Consider the following 24999-nt stretch of genomic DNA (forward strand, 5'->3'; position numbering starts at 1 on the left):
ATATGCCAGGTGGGGCTCCATCAGTAGCACTGCCTGACAGAGATGCCGTACAAGATCTTGCTAAGGGCACCCAGGAAACACCCTCACCACCCAGTATTTCCACTAGACCTGTCACTAAAATTAAGTCTCAGAAAGCTCCTAAAGGTGAGGTTGAGATGATGACCCAAGAAGAAGCATGCAATACTCATAAAGACCTGCTCGAGTTTTCAAATATGTACAAGCAGAAGCCTGGGGAATATCCCTGGGAGTGGTTACTAAGGGTGTGGGATACTGGTGCACGAAATATAATTATTAGACCGGTCTGAGTTTCTGGATATGGGACCCCTAAGCATTGACTCTTCTTTCAGTGTCTCTGCGAGAGAGGTTAAGAGAGGATCTAATTCTTTATTTGGTTGGTTTAATGAAGCATAGACTGCCAGATGGCCTAAACTGGACCAACTTGAAGTACCTGACCTACCTTGGTACACTGTAGAGGAAGGCATCCAAAAGCTTAGAGAAATTGGTATGTTGGAATGGATCTATCAGGATATTCCCATAGACCCCAAAAGAGGGTGTCCTGAGGGCATACCCTTTACCACAACCATAAGGAACAAGTTTGTGAAGTGGGCCCCAGTATCTCTTAAATCTCCTGTAATTGCTATTTTATGTGCACCAGGATTAACAGTGGGCACTGCCCTAAGCGAACTCCGACATTTGCCCACAATGGGGCTGATTGGTCCCCGTGGTGGTAGAGGGCAGGTGTCAGCACTGAATCAACAGAGACAGGATGAGCATGGTTATAATAGACAACAAGGTTTCAGTAGTACTCAAAGCAACCTGTCTCGTGTGGAATTATGGCATTGGCTACTTAGCCACGGTGTCCCTAGGAATGAAATAGATGGGAAACCTACTAAATATTTACGTGATCTATATAGGCGGAAGAATGGTAGATCAGGTGAACAGCAGAATAGACAGTCACAATCAGTCAATCAATTCCCAGACCTGAGCCAGTTTACAGACCCACAAACCCTTGAATGAGGGGGAGGCTGGGTCCCTTTGAAGGAGGACCCTGCTACATCAGCGAAGGTCTATACTGTTAGTCTTTTTTCTAGCCTTCCCCCAAAGGGACCTGCAGCCTTTCACAAGAGTAACTGTTCATTGGGGGAAAGGAAATAATCAAATTTGTCAGGGATTACTCGACACTGGCTCGGAACTAACACTAGTTCCAGGAGACCCAAAGTGTTTCGAAGGCCCACCGGTCAGAGTGGGGGCTTATGGAGGTCAAGTTATCAATGGAGGTTTAGCTCAGGTACGTCTCACTGTGGGTCCAGTGGGCCCCCGGACCCATCCTGTGGTTATTTCCCCAGTTCTAGAATGCATCATTGAAATAGACATACTTAGTAACTGGCAGAACCCCCATGCTTCAAGACAAAATTTCATTTATTTGTAATTAGAAATATATATTTCACAATATATAATTACATACTGCTTTTTGTGATTAATCGCTAAGCTTTAATGATGTTCAATTTGTAACAATGAAAATATATCCTGCATATCGGATATTTTCATGAGGATTCATAACAGTATCAAAATGACGGTTATGAAATAGCAACGGCAATAACTGTACGGTTGGGGGTGACCACAACATGAGAAACTGTATGAAAGGGCCACGGCACTAGGAAGGAAGGTTGAGAACCACTGCTCTGGGGCCTTGAGAGCAGAAGAGTTAGATGGTGTCTGGCTGACACTGTTGACCACTCTGAAAGGGATCACAGCAAGAGGTCCTAGATAGAGGGGGAGAAAAATGCGGAACAAAACTCAAAATTCTCAAAACACTAAGGCTCCTGGATTGATAGAAGCCATAGAACCACAATACCCTTTATGCCTGCTACTGAATTCATCCCTAAAGCTCAATTTTTAGCCAAACCATAGACAGGCCTCACTGCCATGCAGTATATTCTAACTCATAGTACCTTACGGTACAGAGCAGAACAGCCCCACTGAGACAAAAACTTAAAACATAAAAAGAAAAAAAGACTTAAAACATTTACAGGAGGAGAGCCCATGGAACAGCTGATGGAATTAGGACAAAGATGAGGCTTTCTTTCTACACCTGCAAAGAGCTTACAGTCTCAGAAACCCACACAGTTATTTCATCCGATCCTAGAGAGTCACTAAGAGTTGAAATGACTCTCCAGCAGTGAGGGACAGATGGAGAGTTAATGCTTGAAGGGGCACTGAACTTCTGATAAGGATAATGAAAACAATTAGAAACGACAGTAGTGATGGCTACACAACATGGTGAATGCTAATTAATGTCACTGAGTTGGTATCAGCTCATTTTTCCCCTCCCTCCCCACCGCCGCTCCCTTGAGAACCCTTGATAATTTATAAATTATTATTATTTTGTCATGTCTTACACTGTCCGATGTCTCCCTTCACCCACTTTTCGGTTGTCCCTCCCCCATGGAGGGGGTTATATGTAGATCCTCATGATTGGTTCCCCTTTTCTAACCCACCTTCCCCTTACCCTCCTGGTATCGCTACTGTCAGCATTGGTCTTGAGGGATTTATCTCACAATAAAAAAATTTTAAGGAAAAGATATGAACAGATAATTCATAAAATGAAATGTCTATGATGCTTAGAAAGATGCACAATTCAAATCATTAGGAGAAAAAAATCAGTTACCATTTTTCATCTACCAAATTAGCCAAAATTAGAGTATTTGGCAATATATTATGTTTAAGAGGTTAGGAAACAGCTATCAACACATATTGCTAATGGTAATATAAATGGTACCAGACACAAAGAACGTGGCACTATTAACCAAAATGACATGTACATTTTCCCAATGACTCAGCAATCCCACATCTAGAAATTTATCCTAAACATATACTGACAGCGATATGAAATGGTACATTGCTTAATTATGGCTGTATTTGTAGTGGCACGAGACTGAAAACAACTCAAATAGTCATTACCGGCGAACAACAAGCTGTAAGCAAGCAATGGTTTGACTGCCCATCCAGTGGATTCTTGTAACAGTAAGAATACTAAGAAGATGTGATCTCCAGACATGAACACGGTGAAGTGCAGCACAGAGTAGCAGCACGTTACCTGCTAAATGAGGAGGGGGGAATGTAACTGCACACACATGCATGCATTTGCTTATATTCCTCAAAAGGACCAGTGAAAGGACAAATCCCAAACTATAAAAAATGGGAAGGAAGAGAACAGGGAAGGGGGACATGGATTCTCCAAATGTATCTTGTTAAGTAAGATTTTGGATCAGATAAATGTTTTTCCTAAGTTAAATTACAAGGAAAAGAGTAATCTCTAATAATTAAACATTACTACAAATTAACCTAACTGTATTAAGTTATTAACATAAACTCCTAAAGAAGAGTTTTAAATAATTTTAAAATACAAAAATTTCACCATTTACTGTTAATGAGATGTATTCGAAGAATAAAAACAAATACACAGAAATAGAATTAGTATTTAGGGTTACCTAAATTAGGAACAAAGATTTTCAGCTTCAAAGAAAAGAAAAATCTACAATCTTACATTTCAATTGAACTGTCAGTCCAGACTCAAAATACAGTAAATATTAGTCTACAAGATATGCAGTTATAGAAGAAACAAGCTAAAGAGGTAGGAGATGCAGCAATTAGCCAGGATCAGATGCAAACATGCTTGGAGGAAAAGGGGGGGTGGAGGGTTAGGGATGGTTACAGGGAAGTAACTCCAAAACATGCAACAAGATATAAAAAGCAAGGTGTCGGGCTACTGTCTTTGGTGTTACAACGTGACGACAAATAATAAAGAAGCACATTACAAAGCTTAAAGGGTACTTTGTATTTATTCTGAGTGCTAAAGGACACATTCAGAGCAAACCACTAGTTATTTCAGTTCTTTAACAAAGAAAAATAAGTATTTTTTGAAACTTGACCACAAGCTTCAATAATCTAAAAGGGAAGATTCCAGAACACAAATACTTTATTACTCAATAAGAGCTAGCACAGGAAGCCATACTACATGTACACACTTTACACAGTCTTAAATCAATGAATCGACCAAACCCTCTGGCAGACGCATTCCATTATTTCATTTTACAAATGAGAATTGGTGGGACAGGATTTGCTCAAGGTCCTATAATTAAGATTTCAGGTAACTAGCTGCCTCTAGAGCCTAACTCAAGAGTATGTCTCTCGCCTTACTTAGCAGTGAAAGGGGGACAACAAAATGGGGAAATGGCACAGGCTAACTAGAGTCTAGTGAACTGGAATGACAAAACTCTTATTTCTTTCTGTGAAGTTGGTTGTGAGGGTACCCTACAGCAGCCCTCTCCTCATGAACATCTCCACACCTCCCACTTTCAAAGAGGTACCACTGGAGCCAAGCAAAAACAATTTCTGATCCTTGAGTATACTAGAGGTCAAATCCAATTACAACAAATTCTAATGCTATGAAAAATGTGTCAACACTGTTTATCCATCCAATATTTTACCTATTTATTTTAACTCTCTAACTCCAGTATGCTTGGTATGATATGTATAGCTGGTGGTGCAATGGTGCAGTTTGGGGAACACTTAAAATGGAAGTCTTTGTAACTTCACCAAATGACTAGGTAGGACTATGCAAAAGTGGAGTTTTTGGGTCCCCTTAAGAGGACTGGATGGTTTGCTGATAATGTAAGTACATGACACCTTTGGGTGGCACCACATAAACAGGGTATATGGAACTCTGACATGAGTGTTGGTCAGTTCTGCCATCTAGATAGGTTTAAAATGGGTCATATCTGGGAAACGGAAAGGTGGAACTCAATCCCATCAAGAAAGAAGAATTAGGAGTCATTTTCTTTCGATTCTGAGATATTCCAAATAAACCACGTGGAGCCCAGAGACAGACAGCTGTGACATGAGAGGCATGGCAAAAATGCAGGGGTGGGGGGGTGGGGGTGTACAAAGGCCATGAAGCAGAACCAAGCATTCGACAGAGAGGTGGACTTCCCAACCCATGGAGCAAGAAATCTGAGCCCCTTTGGCTGAGATTTACTGGTGGAATGGGTTTTTAATCAACAGAGCTACACTTGCCCAGATGGGGCAAATCAAGGAACCACTCACTGGGCTGTCAGGCCAGGGTGTGCCCGCAAGCATGCTTAAAAGAATGCTGCCCTGACCAACTAACTGACCAAAGAGAGCTGTACCCTAAGTGGTCGTGATCCTGAATTGCAACTATTTATCCAATAAAGCCAATAATGAAGAGTATGACCTGTGAATTGTGTGGCCACTGCAACAAATTAACAAAATCAACAAAGAAGAATGTGCTATGGGAAAGACAGCTGGTGTTAAACTGGTAAAAAAGCAACATTGGAAGGCCTGTCTGACCTCTGCATATAGTAAGGTGACCAGATGTCCCGCTTTTGGCGGGACAGTCTCGATTTTTAACAATTTTTCCTGCATCCCGCAGCATTTTTTAAAAGTCTCGATTTTTGGAAAGAATGCATGACAAGCTAGGGTATACGGTTTTCGGCTGCCATGTGGCTATTTCGCCAGGATATGAGTTTTATCAATGGTGTCCCGCTTTACTAATGTTAAAATCTGGTCACCTTACCTTATAGGAAATACCCCAGTAGCAACAGAAATCCCAGTATATAACGGGCAGGTTTTGGAAACTCTCTGAAACTTACTGACTTACCCTCACTGGCATTTTCTTTCAGCTGTTCTTCATATTCCTGCATTGCTGATGCACAGCTGTTGTGAATCAGTTCACCCAGGCGTTTCAGATCTGCCACGGACTTATCTACTAACTCCGCATCCCGAGCTATGCACTCCAGCCTGAAAAAGGATAAATATCGGGATACTTCAAGGTCCTTGCCCATGTTTCTAATGTCACATAAATCAGTAGGTCTCACATGAGGGTGCTTTTCCCTACTTACCTTTGTTGGCTATTCTAAGGCAAGTGTCTAGATATCTGACAGATAAAATATTCCAGACAGACTAATCTATACCCTGTTCGTTTAACTTGCTCAAAGACAGACATTTTTCCTCTGTGTAATAAGCAACTGGACCAGAAAATTGAACCTCACTTTCTGGGTTTCATCATTTCCTCTCCAAATGCAGAGGGAAAAACAAAACATCTAGGGTTGGAATTTTCACCCACTCCAGAAGTTTATTAGGAGTAGAAGAAAAGAAACTATTTCCTTTAAATCAGTATTAATATGTAGATATGGAATTGTTTAATTAATTTCCCGTATACTTCCAGAATACAAACAACACTTAACCCTTTTGGAAGTTATTATTGGCAAGGTATTATAAGCTCTTTGTGCTTAAACCTGACAACAATCCTATTAAGATGGAGATGATTACAACATCACAAAACACCTTTTACTTTTAATATTACAAATTCTACAAACTAGGTTAGAAGGAATAAATGCAAGTTATCCTCAGCAGGAGGCATCACAACATCACTGTTGGCTGTATTTCTTTGTACTACAATGATGAATGTGATTGCTTCCTCTTTCTCCCAACAGGTAAGGTCTGTGTAAGAATGATCTCATTTGACCATCTGTCACCTTCTCCAGAGCCTCACACAGGGACTTGTAAACACAGCACCCAGTTAATGATTTGTGTTTAAAAAAAAAAAGGCTCGAATATTACTGTTAAATAGAAAATATTTTTCTAAAAAGTTCTACTACATAAATAAAACTGAAAGAGATTCATAAGAAACTAATGAGCATAATTACCGTTCAAGAGGGAGACCAAACTTCTTATAAGCCTTGATGAATCTAAAAATATGATTAAGAAAAAAGAATGCATTAAAAAAGAGAGTGAGACTTTAGTTATATTAATAACTACGTTTCAACATATCCTGTGGTAGTATATGAGTCATATAAACTGTCAAAAATAAATTAGGCATAATTTTTCCAATGTTACAAACTAACAATTAAATATCTTTGAAAGTAGTATCGACATCAAATAATGAGCACTAAAAACAAACTTAAAATTGAGATTAAATTCATCCTTAGAGACTGCACGTAACTGCTTAGAGACAAAATCAACAACTGTGTCTTTGAATTCCACTACCCGTTTTCAAATGTACATGCTTATAGCTTTCCTTCTCTCGAGACGGCAGTCTAGCACATTAGAAATGGAAGCAGGAAACAAAAGGAGCGGGTGAGATAAGTGATGGTAGAGGGGTTGCAATGGGGGAGTTGAACAAAACATGTATGAACTGTGGGATGCAGAACTGGTCATCTGCTCTGTAAACCTTCATACAATCCACAGATTAGGAAGAAAGTAAGTACAAATTTAGCAAAAATATGTTGTATTAAGCAGACGGGCCACCAGATGAAACAGACATGGATGGATGATCCTGGAAGCCTGAGAAGCAGACTGAATGCCAAGTACTGAAGAAAAATGGGTACAGGGACACAAAGCAACCATGCATTGCCAGCTACCCTAACACAGCGTAGCCACTCTGAACTGCTGCAAGCAGCACTCTACTCAGAACAGCAACTTTTTAACATGAGCCGGTAGCTGACCAGTAAGAACAATGAAATACTCCTTGTCCTCCACACTCTCCTCTTCTGGAATTGATTTTCTATCCAAATCATCAACCACGTTGACACTTTCTGGATTGGCCCGAGCCTCTACTATATTGAAACTGACTTTATGTCCCTTCAACAGTGGTGCAAATGCTACTTTTATGCTTACTGAAAAGCAAAATGCTCAAAGGAGAAAGTCCAGGAACATATGCTATTTCACCAACTTTTCTTTCCATTATCATAGTCCTTGATCATCTTCCATCTTCATATCCATGTTTATAGAGCCTTCCTTGCCTTCGTTTCTGGATTGGAGCATTCAGTATCAAAGACCTCTTTTGATATCATTGAGGGGATAAGTAGTAACAAAAATCTCAAAAGTCATCTCGAGAAGATAAAGCGTTATGATGAAATGCAGTCTTGGATTCAGAACACTAAAAGAGAAGCACACACTCAGCATATATCAAGCTCAAAAGAACTGAAGAAAAATGTCAAGCCTTGAGTTGTAATATTGAAGGATTCTATAGGCAAAATATACACAAAAAAATAAGAAAGGATAAAAGGAATACCGATTCACTGTACTAAAAAGTACTAGTCAACATTCAACCATTTCATGAGGTAGCATATGATCATGGACAAAGCATAATGAAGGAAGAAGTCCAAGAAAGCATGAAGGGGAGGCGGGGGAGGAGCCTCCAGGTTAGTAAATAAAATGTTCCAAGGTGCTGATGAAGCACTGTAAGTACTCACTTGTCTATGCCAAGAAATTTGGAAGATAGCTACCTGGTGAACCAAATCAAACAGCTTATATATTTGTGCCCATGGTAAAGAAAGGTAGACTGTAGAAATTATCAAGTAACGTCATTAATATCTATCTGATTCAAATATAATTTTGCTGAAGATCATTCAACATGGTTGTAGCAGTGTATCAACAGGGAGCTGCCAGACTGAAACCAGATTCAGAAAAGACCATGAAACAAAGCCGCTATCATTGCTGACATCGGACGGATCAGGGCTGACAAGAGAAAACCAGAGTGATGGCTGTGTTTTAGTGACTGTGCAAAGGAATTTGACTGTGAATCCTAACAAACTACGGATTGCATTGAGAAGAAGGGGAATTCCAAACACTTCACTGTGCTCAGGCAGAGCATGCACCTAGACTAAGAATCAGTTGTGTGAACAGAACGAGGAAAGGACTGCCTGGTTTAAATTCAAGCAAGATGTGGGTCAGAATGTCCCTTAGAAGCCCAGACAGTGCGGCTTCATCTCACGTACTTTGGACATGTATCAAAAGAGGAAAAGGACATGATGCTTGGTGGAAAAGGACATCATGCTTGGTGAAGTAAAAGGTCAGCAAAAAAGGGGAAGACCCTCAAGGAGACGTACTGATACAATGGCTGCAACATGGGCTCAAACGTAACAATTCTGAGGAAGGTATAGGACGGGGCAGTATTTTGCGGTGTTGTACATAAGGTCCCTATGAGTCAGAGCCAACTCATGGGCACCTAACAACAAACAGTGCAGGTGTTCCAGTTAGGAGGAACTTGAACAACTCTACCACACATCATTAACTGATGCATTTTTTTCAGTACAAAACATTGAAGAGGATCAGGTCACATCAGTGAAGTCATACTTTTAATGGCTGTTGTGAAAATATGTGCAGTTTAATTATCATGTTTAGTGTTGAACATTGCCCAACTTTTTTTTTTATGACTCCCAACCTTGACAATGATTATATTATACGATAGGCTACACCAAACCACACTCACAGCCATTAATCAAGTCAATGCTGACTCATAGAGGCCATAACTATTTCTGGGAGTAGAAAGTCGTGTTTCTCCCGAGAAGCTGCTGGTGGTTTTGAACTGTGGACCATGAGGATGGCAGCCCAATTCATAACCACTTGCCACAAAATACTGTATTTAAGTCAATCAAGTGAGTATCTGTGAGTGAACATCTGAGAATAACATCAGCTAATTAATTATGTGCTGCAACACTGTATGTATTCAAGAGCCATGGTGGCGTAGTGGTTACACACTGGGGTGTTTACCACTAGATCAGCAGTTTGAAACCACCAGACCCCCCTTGGGAGAAAGACGGGGCTTTCAACTCCAGTAAAGAGTTAGCCTTGGCATTCTGTGATGCTCACCTTCCCGACATGATCGCAGTAGACAAAACAAGTACATAAGCAAATGTGGTGAAGAAAGCTGATGGGGCCCAGCTATCAAAAGATATCGCACCTGGGATCTTAAAGGCTTGAAGATAAACAAGCGGACATTTAGCTCAGAAGCAACAAAGCCCACATGGAAGAAGCACACCAACCTGTGTGATCATGAGGTGTTGATGGGATCAGGTATCAGGCATCTAAGACTCAGAATAAAAACCATACCCAAGGTGAATGGGGGGGGGGGCATGAAATGGAGACCCAATGCCATGTAGACAATTGGACATCCCCTCACAGAGGGGTCACAGGGAAGAGATGAGCAGTCAGGGTTCAGTATATCACCGATCAAACACACAACTTTCCTCTAGTTGTCTGGTGTTTCCTTCACCCCACTATCATGACCTCATTTCTAACTTACAAATTGGATTAGACCAGAGCATGCACACTGCTACACATAAGAGCCCACAACACAGGGAATCCAGGGGCAACAAGGAGAATAGAAATACCAGGAGGATTAGAGGAGGGTGGGGGTGGGGGAAAAGGGGAATCAATCACAAGATTCAATCTAGAACCCCCTCCCGGAAGGACGAATAACGGAAAAGTGGGTGAGGGGCGATAGAGGACGATGTAGGATATGGAAAAAATAATCTATAATTTATCAAGCGTTCATAAGGGAGGACGGGCAGGGGAGGGAGGAGGAAGAAATGGAGAGCTGTGATCAGGGGCTCAAGAGGGAAGAGAATGCTTTGAAAATGATGGTGGCGACACTTGTGCAAATGTGCTTGACACAATGGAGGAATGTATGGATTGTGATGAGAGATGTAAGAGCCCCCAATAAAAGTATTAAAAAAAAATAAGAGTCAGCCCTGGAAATTCCATCTGTCCTGTAGGGTAGTTCCATCTGTCCTGTAGGGTTGCTATGAGTTGGAATCAACTCACTGGCAGTCGGATTCATTTTTGGAACAATAAGATGTACAAAAATAAACAAATCAACAAAAAGCACGCATACTGATGATGGTCACAAATACTGCCTGCTGTAACTGGAACATGTTTAATTCAGGAACTAACTGTAATGTCCAGTTGGGTTTTACCCCCATGGCTAATCATTCTTTGTGAAAATGTTCTGACTTACCAGAGGATAAAAGGGGAACAAGAAGGCTAGAGAAAAATGATCTGAATGGAGGGAAACCCTGGAGATTTTGGAGAAGCCTCAGCTCCTCTCCTTGTCTTGTAGGTATTAGCCTATCTATGGTGTCAAAACAAGGGATCCAACAAGAAGCTCCAGTGAGGAGAGCCTCTGCCACAAACCTCCGAATTTCTGCATCAGTGAATCCCTCCACAAGGTCCTTGCGCACGCTCCTGGGGCGCCCTCTGCGCTTTGGCTTCTTGTCATCATCGGAGTCATCCGTTTCACTTTCAGAGGCAGAGGACCTCTGGGCCTGCCTCTTAGATTCAGTGTCAGAATCACTGTCGTTCGTTTGGGCCTGAAAGTGGTAGGAAAAGCACCCTGTCAAGTTCAGAACCATTTCGGCCATTTCACAAAGACCAAACGTCTGATCTGCACTTTCCCATTCTCCTGTGCTCAGCGTCCCGTCAAGTAACTCTAGCCTAAGTAATATCTAACCCTCTTCCTTAGATAGTCTTTCCACGTCTGTGCTCTCATTAGTCACCTTCTTGGTGGAACTCCGAATCCGAGGCAGCATGTAAATTTCTTCCAGCTCCTTCTGCCGCTCCTCCTCCTCCACTTTTTTCCGCTGCTCTTCTGGAATGATCTCATCCCAGTCCTTGTGGGGACGCTCTTCCAGCTCTTCCTCATCTTCCATTGTAGCAAAGTTGGCCACCTTAAACAGATGAAGACCATGTCTTCATTTCTGAACACACCGCCGACAAAACACGTTTTGTCTCGGTGCGAATCGTAAGATGGTTTGAATATTAATAGGACTCCATTAACATAAGCATATACATTACTTTTCCATTACTCTCCTCTATTGTGCCCCTCAGAAATGTTTGGAGAGAAAGTGGATAAACAGAGACAAGGATATTATTTATCTCAATTTTACTATTAGATGACATGTACTTTCTAGTCAAGGGATACTATCTGGCAAACTTAGATTTAGGATATTAAAACCTTTAATACCTAATGGCATCCATGATGAACATTTCTATAAATTATAAATTGCTATTGAATACATACAACATAATGCACTTATTTTCTAACTAGTTGTCTTCTTTATTTTTATCAAAAACACAAGCTAAAGTATATAATGGTTCCACAATGCTCTACAGTGTACTCTAGTGTTAGAAAAAGCGGCCCTGGTGGTCTAGTGGCTATACATTGGGCTGGATCCGCTATGTCAGCAGTTTGACTAAACCAGCCATTCCGTGGGAGAAAGATGAGGCTCTCTACCCTCACAAAGAGTTCCGCCTCAGAAGCGCACAGGAGCAGTCCTACTCTGTCCTAGGGTGTTCAGGAGTTGAAGTCGACTTGAGGGTGGTGAGTTTGTGTTTGTTTTTGGTGTTTGTAATAAAAATGAAAACCAAATGCAGAAAACTCAAGGAGAAGAAAACTGGAATAATAGTCTGTCATATCAAATATTCTTTAATATTAGATCTCTATTTACTCAATGTATCCCCAAAAGAAAATTATCAAAGCGTATGCATTTCAAAGAGCTAGACTGTGGTTACACAGTAACAAACCAGTACTGACACCTCTTTCCTTTTAAAAAAGAAAAAAATCAGGGGCTTCAAGAGGTCTTAGAAAAACAGAATTAAAAGATAACAGAATTTTCCCACAACTTTTTGAAGCCTCTTTCCTAAAGCCACTTCATCAACTGAGCAAAAGTATGCTAATTTTCACCTGTCATACCTTTGATCTTCCATCTTTCTGTGACATCAAACCTATTAATATCTCCTACACATCTATCAGTCCATCCCCGAGTTCACACTACTACCTCCACGGACAGCCTCCTCTCTCTCAGTCCTCTTCACTGATCTTTTCCCCTCTATACACTAACTAAGCAGGAAGAAGCACACAATGGCTGGTGGTTACCTTACAGTGAAGGACCACAGAGCCTGCATCCGCAACATGCCTGTAACTCTGAGTAATCATCAGGTAAAGGAAAAGAAAGCACTCATAGATACGGATCAGTCATTATGAACCCATGATCAATGCTGAGGGCTCTCGCCCACAAAGATTTTCATACCTTAAACTGTGACAGAAGCTCATCTGTTGCACTTGTTGATATCTCATTCTCTCTAGTTTCTGCCAAGCGCAAAATTTCATCAATATCCATTTCCTAAAAGAGGAAAATCAACGTAATAGGGGAAAGGCAACAACAGTGATCAGCATCCCTGAAAATGCTTTCTAAAAATAAACCACCTCTCCTTTATGACAGTCCATTTAATTTTAGAACTGCAGCTCTGTATTATTTAATTTTAAAACTTCAAAATATTGCTGATAGAAATGACAGGAAGAAACTTTAGAAAGCAGAGGGGCAATAGTGGAATTTTTTAAAAACAAACAAAACAGAATCTTCATACATTTTCTCATTTTTTCCTATTTGAATGATTAAGAACTCTATGCTCCAAAAGAAAAATGTGAAACCCAAACCTTCTTTCTTTAAAAATGCCTTAACACAAACTCAAAATCTGCCCCAAAAAACTAAAATTTTCATTGACAATCAAAAATAATGTTTCTCCTCATTAATTAATTACCTGAGGCTCTGACTCTTCCCCTTCAAGTTCTTTGAAGAGATCCTCTGCTCCAAATTTCAAAATAGCTGTCAGCTCTTCTTTATTAAAAGGATTCGAGCTATAGAATTAAAAGACAGTTGTAATCTCACGAATGTAAAAACCTCTCTAAGAAGTTCTATTTCATAGTATCTATCCTTCACAAAGGTGTCAAATTATGGGTGAAAACATACATTCTGCCCACAGAAAAATTATTTCTCAAATATTTTCTTTTCTATCCAGATGGTAAGTCTGTGTTTGTAATCCTACCCTAGCAGAAGACAACATAAAATTTAATTCTTTTCCAACTGGTTGGTCTGTGACATGGTTAACACCAAGATAGCCTAGTCGATGTAAAAGAAGGGACTTCTCATTTTTCTCTTTGTCCTTGTCTCAAAAATTAATCATTCTCTAGAATTTTCAATGTTCTCAACTTTGGTACTAAACTTTTCCCATCTAGGGCATAGCTTCCCCTACATATTTGACCTACTGCCCCTTTTTTTCAGGGGGAAAAATTTACTCAGCAACTCCCCTGGCAGCTAAAAACTTTTATACTATTGACAATAACAATCCAAGATAAGGTGCAGACATCTGCTTTTGCAGCCCCTCCATGCCCCCTCCAATTGTTGCAGCATCTTCCAGGGGCAGTATCATCCACTTTGGGAAACAGTGATCTAGGTTCTTCTTGAAAGGAAAAATTGTATGAAAATATTCTATTGAGAAGGAGCTGATCTGAATTCATTTTTAACATAGCTGCAGGACTGACCATAGTAGAAATACTCAATAATCTGCTCAAAATTTAAATTTTACAGGACAAAAGTAATGGATCTTCTGAAAATTATAGAAAGTATACTACTTTCCTTCTATGCTTTTTTTTTATTCCAGTAAGAATAAACAACAAATCCAGAAAACATTGTTACAGGTAGGAAAATAGCATGCCACCTCCATCCAATTCTCAGCGCTAAAGAGTCAAAAGCATCATTTGCCAGGAAAAGTCGTAGGAAATCACAAGGCTCCCTTTGCAGCACCACACACCACACGCAGAAAGTTAAAGAGACAGTGGCAAAGGTACAAGAAAGGAAGGGAAGGAGAGGTGCAGAAAACATGTGCACATGAGGGCGAGGGTTCAGGTACACGCGAGAGCACGTGAGAGAGAGAGAGCAAGGGGAAAGCAAAATAAAATGAAAACAACATCTCCTTATAGTTCTGGCTTGGCCTTGTCCAGGTAATCGATGCCCTCCTGCCTGTATCAGTGCTTATGTGCCACAGAGTGGAGGGGGTCGACCTCGCCCTGACACTTACTTGGACCTCCCAGAGTTGTTTTCCAGGACAGTCCGGCCAGTGGTGTCCATACGCTGAATTACCAGATGGTCCAATACCATCTTCTTTTTGGCTCGTTCTATGATCTCCTCCTCCACAGTCCCCTTTGTAACTAAGCGGTAAATATTTACCTACAGCAAAAGAATTATTATACTAAAATCTGATTTAAAAGAGATTTCCTGACTAAAACTCAGAAAGGAAAACATAAAAAGGACTGGTTATAAATCACAGTATGCTGTCTCTTCAAGAACACAGCGTTAGTAGACGCAATATATTTCACTATCTGCAACAGGTCACACTCTCGTAACAAAGAATCACTATAGCCTTGTTCTAATAATAAAAATACTGGCAAAAATGACTAAGTTTCATTAGTGGAACATTTCATCCAAATTGAATCTTTGTTCAAGTGTGAAAGGTAGGACACTAATTAATGCTAGAGCAGACTATAAGATTCAAATGTAAAAAAGGCAAACATAAAAATACTAAAAGATTTAACAATTCCTCCGTATTAAAGTAAGAAAAAAGTTCACGTAATTCTCATATAGCCATCACAGGATAAACTCATGGAATTACTAGTGGTGCACTTTTCTTTTGCAAGGAGCAAAGAAACAGTTTACCTTAGGGACAGAAGCAATCCCCTCTAAACACTGATAACAAACAGAAATCTCCCTTGGGGAAACAATAGCAAAATAGAAAAAAAATTTGTTTTGTTTTGTTTTAAATCATTTTATCGGGGGCTCATACAACTCATCGCAATCCATACAAACATCAATTGTGTAAAGCACATTTGTACATTCGTTACCCTCATCATTCTCAAAACATTTGCTCTCCACTTAAACCCTTGGCATCAGCTCATTTTTCCCCCTCCTTCCTCACTTCCCCCTCCCTCATGAACCTTTGATAATTTATCAATTATTATTTTGTCATGTCTTACACTGTCCAACGTCTCCCTTCACCGACTTTTCTATTGTCCGTCTCCAGGGAGGAGGTTATATGTAGATCCCTGTAATCGGTTCTCCCTTTCCACCCCACCCTCCCTCCACCCTCGGGGAATCCAGGATGGATGATCCCTTCGGGACCAGTGGCGAGAGTGGGAAAAAAACATTTCGTAAACATCAGAAAAGGGCTGACTTCTCCACCAGGTTGAAGCACATCCAGAAGTTCCTCCACACTCACCTGCTTCTTCTGACCAATTCTATGGGCTCGGGCTTGTGCCTGCAAGTCATTCTGAGGGTTCCAATCAGAGTCAAAAATGACAACTGTGTCCGCTGAAGCCAAGTTGATTCCCAGGCCACCAGCCCTTGTCGAGAGCAGGAAACAGAAGTCCTGTACACAATGCAATAGACTACTTTATGCAGTGGCCTTCTCTGAGACCGTTTCACAGTCCAATTAGCCCTGACACTTGGAAAACCCTGCAGGTGTGAAGGAAAGTGAGATATGACGGACAAACTTTATGGAAGCCAGAAAATATGGCAGGGACTCAGTGGCAGATTATGTTTTTATTTAAGAGGAGAGAATCAGTGCAGTAAACTAGGGCACAGAGTAGAGCCTAGGAAAGTTGTGGCAACAAAGAAATTAGTAATTATCTCTGGCTGGAACTAGTACATAAGAAGTTAACAAGAAAACAAACTGAATTAATAAGGGGAGGAATTGTTCCAGCAAGGTCCTCAGGACGTTTATGTTCTGGGTGAAGGAGGGGTATGCCAAGTAAAAGAGTCAGTATATACAAGGTGGCTGTGTTGTTCTATGTAAACATCCATCCATCTGTTTGTCAGTCTAGTGAGGAGAAAAGCTTACATGTTGGCAATGCCGAGAAGCATCGATCCTCAGCATGCAAAAAGGAAACCAGAGGAGGTTTAGCAAAAAAAACCCATGTGTGTAAAATACCGAGGCACTGACTTATCCAAATAGAGGCAGGGCAGGCATACATCCCCTTTCCTGTGTCTGAGTAAGCAGGAAGATATGGAGTCGAGGAAAAGAATAAACTGCATGTGACAGAAAAAAGTGAACAAGTCAGTAAGATTTCCAATGACAGAGAACGTGATTGTGTATATTAAAGTCCTGCCACTCTTCTGTCACATAAGCAGCAGCACTCAAAGCCTGGTGTGCTTTGGTCTAACCTCAAAGGTATGTTTGATGGCCATTTCTAAATGGAGTGAAAAGGTCTCAATAACTAACAGTCACATTCAAAAATATAAAGCTACAGAAAAGCATAAAGTCCACAATCATTAAGGTAACGAAATAAAAACCAGAGTTATTTCAGGGAGTTAAAACAACACCAATGAAAAATAATTATCCAAATATCCACAAGACGTCTTCTAGCACTAATAGAGGACTTTAGCAAAGTTTCAGGGGACAAAGTCAAAGATCAACCAACAAAAATAATTTGATTTTTTAATACATCCCAAATTATAAAGTTAAGTGGGAAATTAGGGAAACAATTTACTTAAGAATAAATTTAACCAGGGACATAAATGATATATACAATCAAAATTACAAAATACTGATGAAAAAAAACAAATAAGATTTAAGTAAAAGGGAAGCTGTTTCAAATTCATTTTTTTTTTATTTTATAGGAAGATTTAATATTGTTAAAGTGTCAATACAACTCATCCCAAAGTGACCTATAGATTCCACACAATCCTGATCAAAATTCTAGTAGCCTTCTTGACAGGAATAGTCCAACCAATCCTCAACTTTATATGGAAAAGCAAGAGGACTCGAATACCCAAGCCTATGTTGAAAGAAAGAAACAAAGAACACTTTCTGGTTTAAAAACATACTATACAGCTACAGTAATCAAACCAGTAACAGTATAACCTACACATTTATTGTCAACTGACTTTCTTCTTTGGTCTTCCTTCTTCATTGTCCCACTTCATATGCATATGAAGTGACGAGTCTTTGATGTGACATCTTTTCAACATATTACAGAAATCTTTTGTAGCAGATTTGTCTAATGCAATTTCTCACTTGATTTCCTGACTGCTGCTTCCATGGCCAATGATTGTGGACCCCAGTAAGAACTATCATATGAAATAGCAATTTCACGCCAAGGCATACACCCAAAGGACTTGAAGCAGAGACTCAAAAAGAGAATGGTCATTGCAGCCCAATTCACAATGGCCAAATGATGGGAAGCAACCTGTATGCCCATCAACAGATGACTCGGTCAACAAAATGCAATGACTGTTAACAGTGGAATAATACCCATACACTAAGAGAAATGAAGTGTTGGGGCATGCCGCAACATGTACGGAGCTTAAAAACAGCCTGAGTGAAGTAAGTTATTCACTAAAGGACAGATATTTTATTACTTCACTTACATAAAAAGGCAAGAGAAGGGAAATGCAAGGAGAACAAAGATTACTAGGGCCTACCCGGCCAGGAGGAAGGAAGATAAGGAGGGCTTACTGTGATGGAGAATTCAAAAATTAAGGTTAGGTATGCACTGCCCATTATTTGTAACTGGTGTCAATAAATTTTACACCTGTGAAAATTTCAATTGCGACCAGTTATGTTACAGGTATATGTATTTACAACAATGGGAAAAAACAACAACAAGCAAAACCCAGAAAGCAGATGCTGGGGTTGTTTATATATGAGCATCTCGTTGAATTCGGGTCCTTGATTTGGAGGTTTCAGGCCATGGTTTCATGGGACATCCCTGTTAACTCTTCTAATGATATGTTTAGTGCTTCTGCCCTACCTCCTAGTTCACTGCATACTTCCTGAAGTCTTAAAGGCTTGCAACAGACTATCCAAGGTAAAATAATGCCTATTTACCTATGACAACAGAAAAAGAAAAGTCAGAGATGGGAGGAGAAAATGGAATGTGTGGCTAATATCCTCCACAAACATACTGCTTCCTCTTCTATGAGACCAGAAAAACTGGATGGAGCCTGGCTATTATTACTAAACATTTTCATCAGACTCAACAGAGGAAACCCAAACAAACAGATGTGCAGAACAAAATTTCAAATTCTCATAGACTCTAGACTTTCTGGAGTCTCGGAGGCAAATGAACCCATGAGATTATTACCTTAAAATAATCTTTAAACCTTATTACAAAAACATCCTCTGCAGTCTTCTTCGAGCCAATCTTCACAGTCTACCTTAACAAGTAAAAAAGGGTCTGCCTTGACCATTATGCTCTTTTAAGAATTATCTACATGGGATCAAAATAATTAGGTAGGTAACTTAAGTGACAATCAATCAATGTTAATGAGGGAAGAGCCACTTAGAAAAGGAGGATGAGGATTGATGGCACAACTCAAAAAAATTCAATCAGTGTCCCTAAATTATATCTGTCGAAACTGCTGAACTGGTGCATATTTACCATCCATATTTCCAACAAGCTTTTTGTAAAATCTCACTTAATTTGCATAGAAACTGTCAAATGAGAACATGACTGGTTATACTAAAACATAATGAATTTTACTTATTATTTGTACTAAATACTGATCAGCAGGTGGGTCTGTTAACCTTTGGTTAAAAACACCAAGCAGTAACACACGTTGACTAAGACCCTGAAGAAGCCTACAAGTAAGGTAATAGGTACTGCTGGAAGAGGTTCCAAAAACTTAACATAGCATCTGCAAACCGAAAAATAATAAAGATAAATGACACTCCTCATCAAAGATAATATGAATTACAAATTCTCATTTTTGTCTATTATCAAAGATTTTTACATTATGAAACTCATTAATACTAAGGGTAGACTAAAATGGAAATACTCATCCACAAATGATATTAGTATAAGTTATCTGGAAAATTCAGCAAGATACTTCAAGCATCTTGATAAAATGCACATACTCCATTAAATAAGCATTCACAAAAAATTAAATGATTAAGTGCACAATGGCACAGGTTGAGAATTTGAAAACCTTTGATAACAAGGAAAAAGATGTTTAATATACAATTTAAAATGAAAAGACATACAAAACTCTAAATAGCTTGATCTCAGTATGAATGGAAACAACCTAAATAATGTTACCAGCAAATTGTCTTGGGGATGGGGATTATATACAATTTTTCTTTTACTTTCGTCCCCTCCAAATTTTTTAATGAGCATTTAAAATATAATCTCCCTGATTAAGTCTATTCTAATTGAAAACTGATGTAGGTTTTCAGAAAATGGTAGAAAAATCTATGTTCTATCTGTATCCAATCTAAAGTAAGAGGGTCATCGATTGAAGCTAGAGAAAATGAAATTCTAAGTTTTTTTAAAACATGCTCAGCATTATCACAAGCTGAAAGAAATTATGAAAAAAGAAATCAAATCCCTAGTTGTAATACTGAAGGATTCTATGGACAAAATATTGAATAAAGATAGAAGGATGTACAGATTACAGTACCGAAAAAGAACTGGTTAAAACACTCAGCTATTTCAAGAATATTTAAAGTACCAGGAGCTTCTAGAAAGACAAATCTGCATTGAAGAAGTACAGCCACAATTCCCCTCAGAAATGAGGGCAGAGATTCCATCTCATGGACTTTGGACATGTTACCAGGAAAGGCCAGTCCCTGGAAAAGGACATCATGCTAAGAAAAGTAGAGGGTCAGGAAAAAAAGAGAAAGACCCTAAAGGAGATGGAATGGCACGGTGGCTGCAATGAGGAGCTCAAACAATGAATGTGAGGATAGAGCACAACTGGGCAGTGTTTCATTCTGCTGTGTACAGGGGTAGCTATGAAACGGGACTGGACAACACAACAAAACAAGGTTTTTTCCAAGAAAAGAACATATAAACACTGATTTTAAGAATGATACTCATACTAGTTTCTACATTAAAAGTAGGAAATACAAAACCAAATTTTTTTAAATAATGAAAAGGATAAATTAGGAAATATTTATTGAGTATGTATCTGCTAGGGATTTAACCCTTACAGCAATTTTATAAAATATGTACTAGTTATGATTTTACAGCTGAAGAAATTGAGAAATGAGGGAAAGGAGAAATGGAAATTACATGGTGATTGTTTTTAGTAATTCAATTCCTTATACTGTTAGCCAGTCCTATCCTTGTTTCTAAATAGCTTAGTGTCCAAAGCCCCTCAAGAAGAACTAAAATTCTAGGCAAATGCAGGAGCAAGAATTGTATAGTATAAATAAGATTATCTTGTGGGTCTAGAAGCAGAAGGGATTACCATCTGAAGTAACAGACACGAACAAAAAAAGTTTGTTACATATCTTTGGAAAGTAGGGAGCCAAGTCTGTTTTAGCTATACAAAACAGGGGCCTGGGTTCTGGAAATTCTAACATTTTCTATGAAACACTTCTAGTTCTATTTCTGGGTCCCTCTATTTTATCTACATTAAATCTCTTCTCTTCCACTTCTCTCCAGTCCTATGGCTCTTAATACTTTGATTTGCACAAACTACCTATCAAACTATGCCCTGGGGGCATAGTGGTTACTCATTGGACTGCTAATCCAAAGGTCAGAAGTTCAAAACCACCTAGACCTCTCTGCTTGAGAAAGGCAGGCTTTCTACTCTAGTAAAGATTTACAGTCTGGGAAACCCACAAGAACAGTTGACCCTGTCCTATCGAGTCACTAAGAGAATCAACTCAGTGGCAATGAGTTTGGTTTGGTATGTACAAACTGTAATGTTATCATAGTTTCTGATTTGTCGTTAGTAATTCTTCAATAGATGCATCAAACCAAAATTATTTAAAATGCCAACTCTAAACAAGACACTTACTGACAGAAAAAGGTTATTAGCCAAAGCAAGAATCTTCAATGACATCAAATTAAGAGCACATCAAATAAGATACGGCACCTGCACTTTTCTAGAACCAGTCACCAAAAAGTGTAAATTCAGAATCTTCTTTGTTATATAACATGTCAAAATTCACCCTACTGGACAGCTCTCCCTGACTCCCCATCCTTCCCTTGCTGCTCTCCCAAGAACAGAAATCTGGTAGCTGGAAACCGGCAAGAGAACACGCAGCTGATACCAAAAACTACTCTTTCATTCATCAAGCATAGTAAGATAAGCAAGCATGTGTGTGCCTTCTGAGGAAGCAAACAAGTTAACAAGCATCCTCTACATGAGGTATTTCTCATCCCCTTCTCAAGGTAGAGGAACTGCATTAATACATTGTTTCAGAAACAGAAGGCACTAAGCTGGTAAAACTTTCCCCTTTCTAGAGAGCCCAAACTGCCCCCCGCCCCAAACAAAGCCGTGCATAGTATACCTCTGACCCGTCTGCATTGAAGTGATCCAGTGCCTGCTTTCGGATCTCTCCCTTGATGGAACCATCCAGACGCTATACAAATATACAAGAAAATCATAAGGTATTAAGGTCAGCTATACCAGAATAGAACAGACTTGCAAGCTTTTATCACCCCACACACTCTGAGTAAAAATAACCGGAATGCACTGGTGAAGGGCTGTGCCTACAGCACACCCTACCTGACAAGCTCTCCAGTTACAGACTCAAGGTCAGAAGTTTAGGCTCCAAAGGGTTGTCTTGGGTTTTTGCCCACGGATCAGAATGACGTTAAGGGCCCATAGGGAGAAAGAAATCAGCCCAATCTTTGCCTAGAAACTTTGCTTGCTTCCACATCTGTAGACACTTAATAATGAGGTCCTGAAGGAAAATGACTGCACAGCAAATGTGGCTGACATTATCAGGGATATGAAGTTATTAAGTTCCACATAAAAAATCATTGTTTGGGAGACATTTTCCTGCCATATTAAAAATGTTGATTACATATTCTACCTCTCCCAGAGATTACCCTGGGAAATCAGAACAAAGTGTACTGACAAATTCTATTCGGGTAGGCAAACTACATCTTCCCCAGAGCCTCTGAAATTTGGTAGCCACATCTAATTCTGTTAAGAGAGCAGGTCATATGTCAAATGTTGAAGACTTACTAATCCTATGTGCCTTACATATAAAGGATTTCTCCTTACTACAATCATTTTCACATTTCCTCCCCTCATAATTAACAATCAAAATAGCTCATTTTGCAGAGGTAACACAACTGAGAAAAGCCATTATTTGGCCAAGGATCAATAACTGGTTGGTAGCAGAGTCAGGAAAGACTAGTTAAGGCCAGCCCAAGGCTTCTCTCCACCAGAAACCCAGAGGGCTGAAAGCAAATGCCTTTAGCTTGGACTTCGTCCTTCAGTGCCATCAGTCACTGATCATATACATCCCTTGAAATGGGGGGATGTCAACTAGTTCTTTTTGGTAAAGTGACTCTGTGTATTCTCTCCCATCTTCTTTTCATGCTTCCTCCATCTTGAATATTTTGCATGTTGTTATTCTTGTTGTTGGGTGCTATCTAGGCAACTCTGACCCATAGTAACCCTATGCACAACAGAAAAAAACACTGCCTGCCCAAGTTATCAGCCTCCTGGTTGCTCCACTGCTCAAGATCACTGATACAGCCATTGTGTTAACCCAGCTCGTGGAGGGCCTTCCTCTTTTTCACTTCCTTCCACTTTGTCAAGCATGACGTCGTTCTCTAGGGTCTGGTCTCTCCTGACAATATGTCCAAGTATACAAGGTGACATCTTGCCATCTTCGCCTTTAAGGAGCACTGTGGGCTTACATCTTCCAACAGATTAGTTTGACCTTTCAGCAGGTCATGGTATTCTTCTCCGGCATCACAATTCAAATGCAACAGTTCTTCTTCAGTTTTCTTTATTCAGTGTCCAACATTGACATGCACTATGAGGCAATGGAGAAAGCCATGGCTTGGGTCAGGCCCACCTTATTCCTCAAAGGAACATCCTTCCTCTTCAATACTCTAGAGAAGTCTCGTACAGCAGATTGACTTAATGCAATGCATCTTTTGATGCTGCTTTCATGAGCATTTGATTGTGGATCCACACAAGACAAAATCCTTGACAACTTCAATCTTTTCTCCATTTATCATGTTACCTACTAGCCTACTTAGAATTTTCGTCTTCTTTAAATTGAATTGCAATCCACACTGAAAGCTACAATCTTTGATCTTCATCAGCAAATGCTTCAAGTCTTCCTCACTTTCAGCAAGCAAGGTTGTGTCATCTGCATACCGCAAGTTGTTAAGAACTGTCCTCAAATCCTGATGCCACATTCTTCTTCATATATTCCATCTTCTCGGCTTGCTTGCTCAGCAAACAGACTCAAACAGTATGGTGAGCAGATAGAACCCTGATGCACACCTTTCCTAATTTTACGCCATGCAGCATTCATTCCCTTGTTCTGATTGCACAGCTGCCTCATGACCTATGTATAAATCCTGAATGAGCACGATCAAGTGTTCTGGAATTCCCATTCTTCTCAAGGTTATCCAGTTTATTATGGTCTACATAGTTGAATGCCTTTTCCAAATCAATAAAAGGCAAAAAAAACACCTTCTTTCTGGTATTCTCTGCTTTGAGTCAAGATCCATCTGACATCAGCAATGATACCCATTCTTCCAAATCTTCTTCAGAATCTGGCCTGAACTTCTGGCAGTTCTCGGTTAATGTACTGCTGCAACCATTGTTAGATGACCTTCTGTAAAATCTTACTTGCATGCAATATCAAAGATATCATTCATTCTATAGTTTCAGCACTCTGTTCAGTCATGTTTCTTTGGAATGGGCACAAATATGGATCTGTTCCAGTCAGCTGGCCAAGTAGCTCTCTTCCAAATTTGCAGGCATAGAAGAGTGAGTGCTTCCAGTGCTTCTTTGGTTTGCATAAGCATTTCAATTAGTATTCCATCATTTTCTAGAGCCTTTGCTTTAGGCTAATGCATTCCGCGCAGTTCTAACTTCCTAATGCACCACTGGTTCCTGCTCATGAGCTATGACAGGCACGGCTCATGTGCTCTTGAAATGGTGGAAGGCTGACTAGTTCTTTGTGGTACACGGGCTCTGTGTATTCCTTCCATCTTCTCTTGATACTTCCTGTGTCATTCAGTATTTTCTCCACAGAATCTTTCGAGATTTCAAATCGAGCCTTGAATTTTTTTAGTTTTCTCAGTTTCAGATATGCTGAACAAGCTCTTCCCTTTTGGTTTTCTAATTCTATGTCTGCACATTTCCTGACATTTGGCTTTGTCTTCTTGGACTGATGCCCTCTGGAATTTTCTATTCAGCTCTGTGACTTCACCTTTCTCCCACTGACTTTAGCTATTCTACGACTAATAGTTCGTGTCTTCTGACATCCACTTTGAAGTTTTGTTTCTTTCTTTTTACAAAACAACCTTATCACCTTCAAAATACACTCCATTACACTTAATACATTTGTCAAATCTAGAATTTCATTCTT

At 39.7% G+C, this 24999-nt stretch overlaps 1 protein-coding gene across 4 annotated transcripts in view; it reads right to left on the bottom strand.

The window, feature by feature from the left end:
* The window catches only part of CHD2 (chromodomain helicase DNA binding protein 2), a 151576-nt gene that overhangs the window by 41579 nt on the left and 84998 nt on the right, over nucleotides 1-24999 (bottom strand). For all 4 annotated transcript variants that reach the window (XM_004709862.3, XM_045296517.1, XM_045296518.1 and 1 more), the window contains 9 exons: nucleotides 21940-22011; nucleotides 15916-16065; nucleotides 14722-14870; nucleotides 13405-13501; nucleotides 12894-12986; nucleotides 11361-11531; nucleotides 10999-11174; nucleotides 6729-6770; nucleotides 5681-5820 (listed from right to left, as the gene is read on the bottom strand). In XM_004709862.3, coding sequence (XP_004709919.1) covers nucleotides 5681-5820; nucleotides 6729-6770; nucleotides 10999-11174; nucleotides 11361-11531; nucleotides 12894-12986; nucleotides 13405-13501; nucleotides 14722-14870; nucleotides 15916-16065; nucleotides 21940-22011 — 1090 coding nt within the window. The remainder of the gene's footprint in view (nucleotides 1-5680; nucleotides 5821-6728; nucleotides 6771-10998; nucleotides 11175-11360; nucleotides 11532-12893; nucleotides 12987-13404; nucleotides 13502-14721; nucleotides 14871-15915; nucleotides 16066-21939; nucleotides 22012-24999) is intronic.

This window comes from Echinops telfairi, unplaced genomic scaffold, assembly GCF_000313985.2.
Source record: "Echinops telfairi isolate 266 unplaced genomic scaffold, ASM31398v2 ScPeMD7_7409;HRSCAF=8447, whole genome shotgun sequence".
Classification (NCBI taxonomy): Eukaryota; Metazoa; Chordata; class Mammalia; order Afrosoricida; family Tenrecidae; genus Echinops; species Echinops telfairi.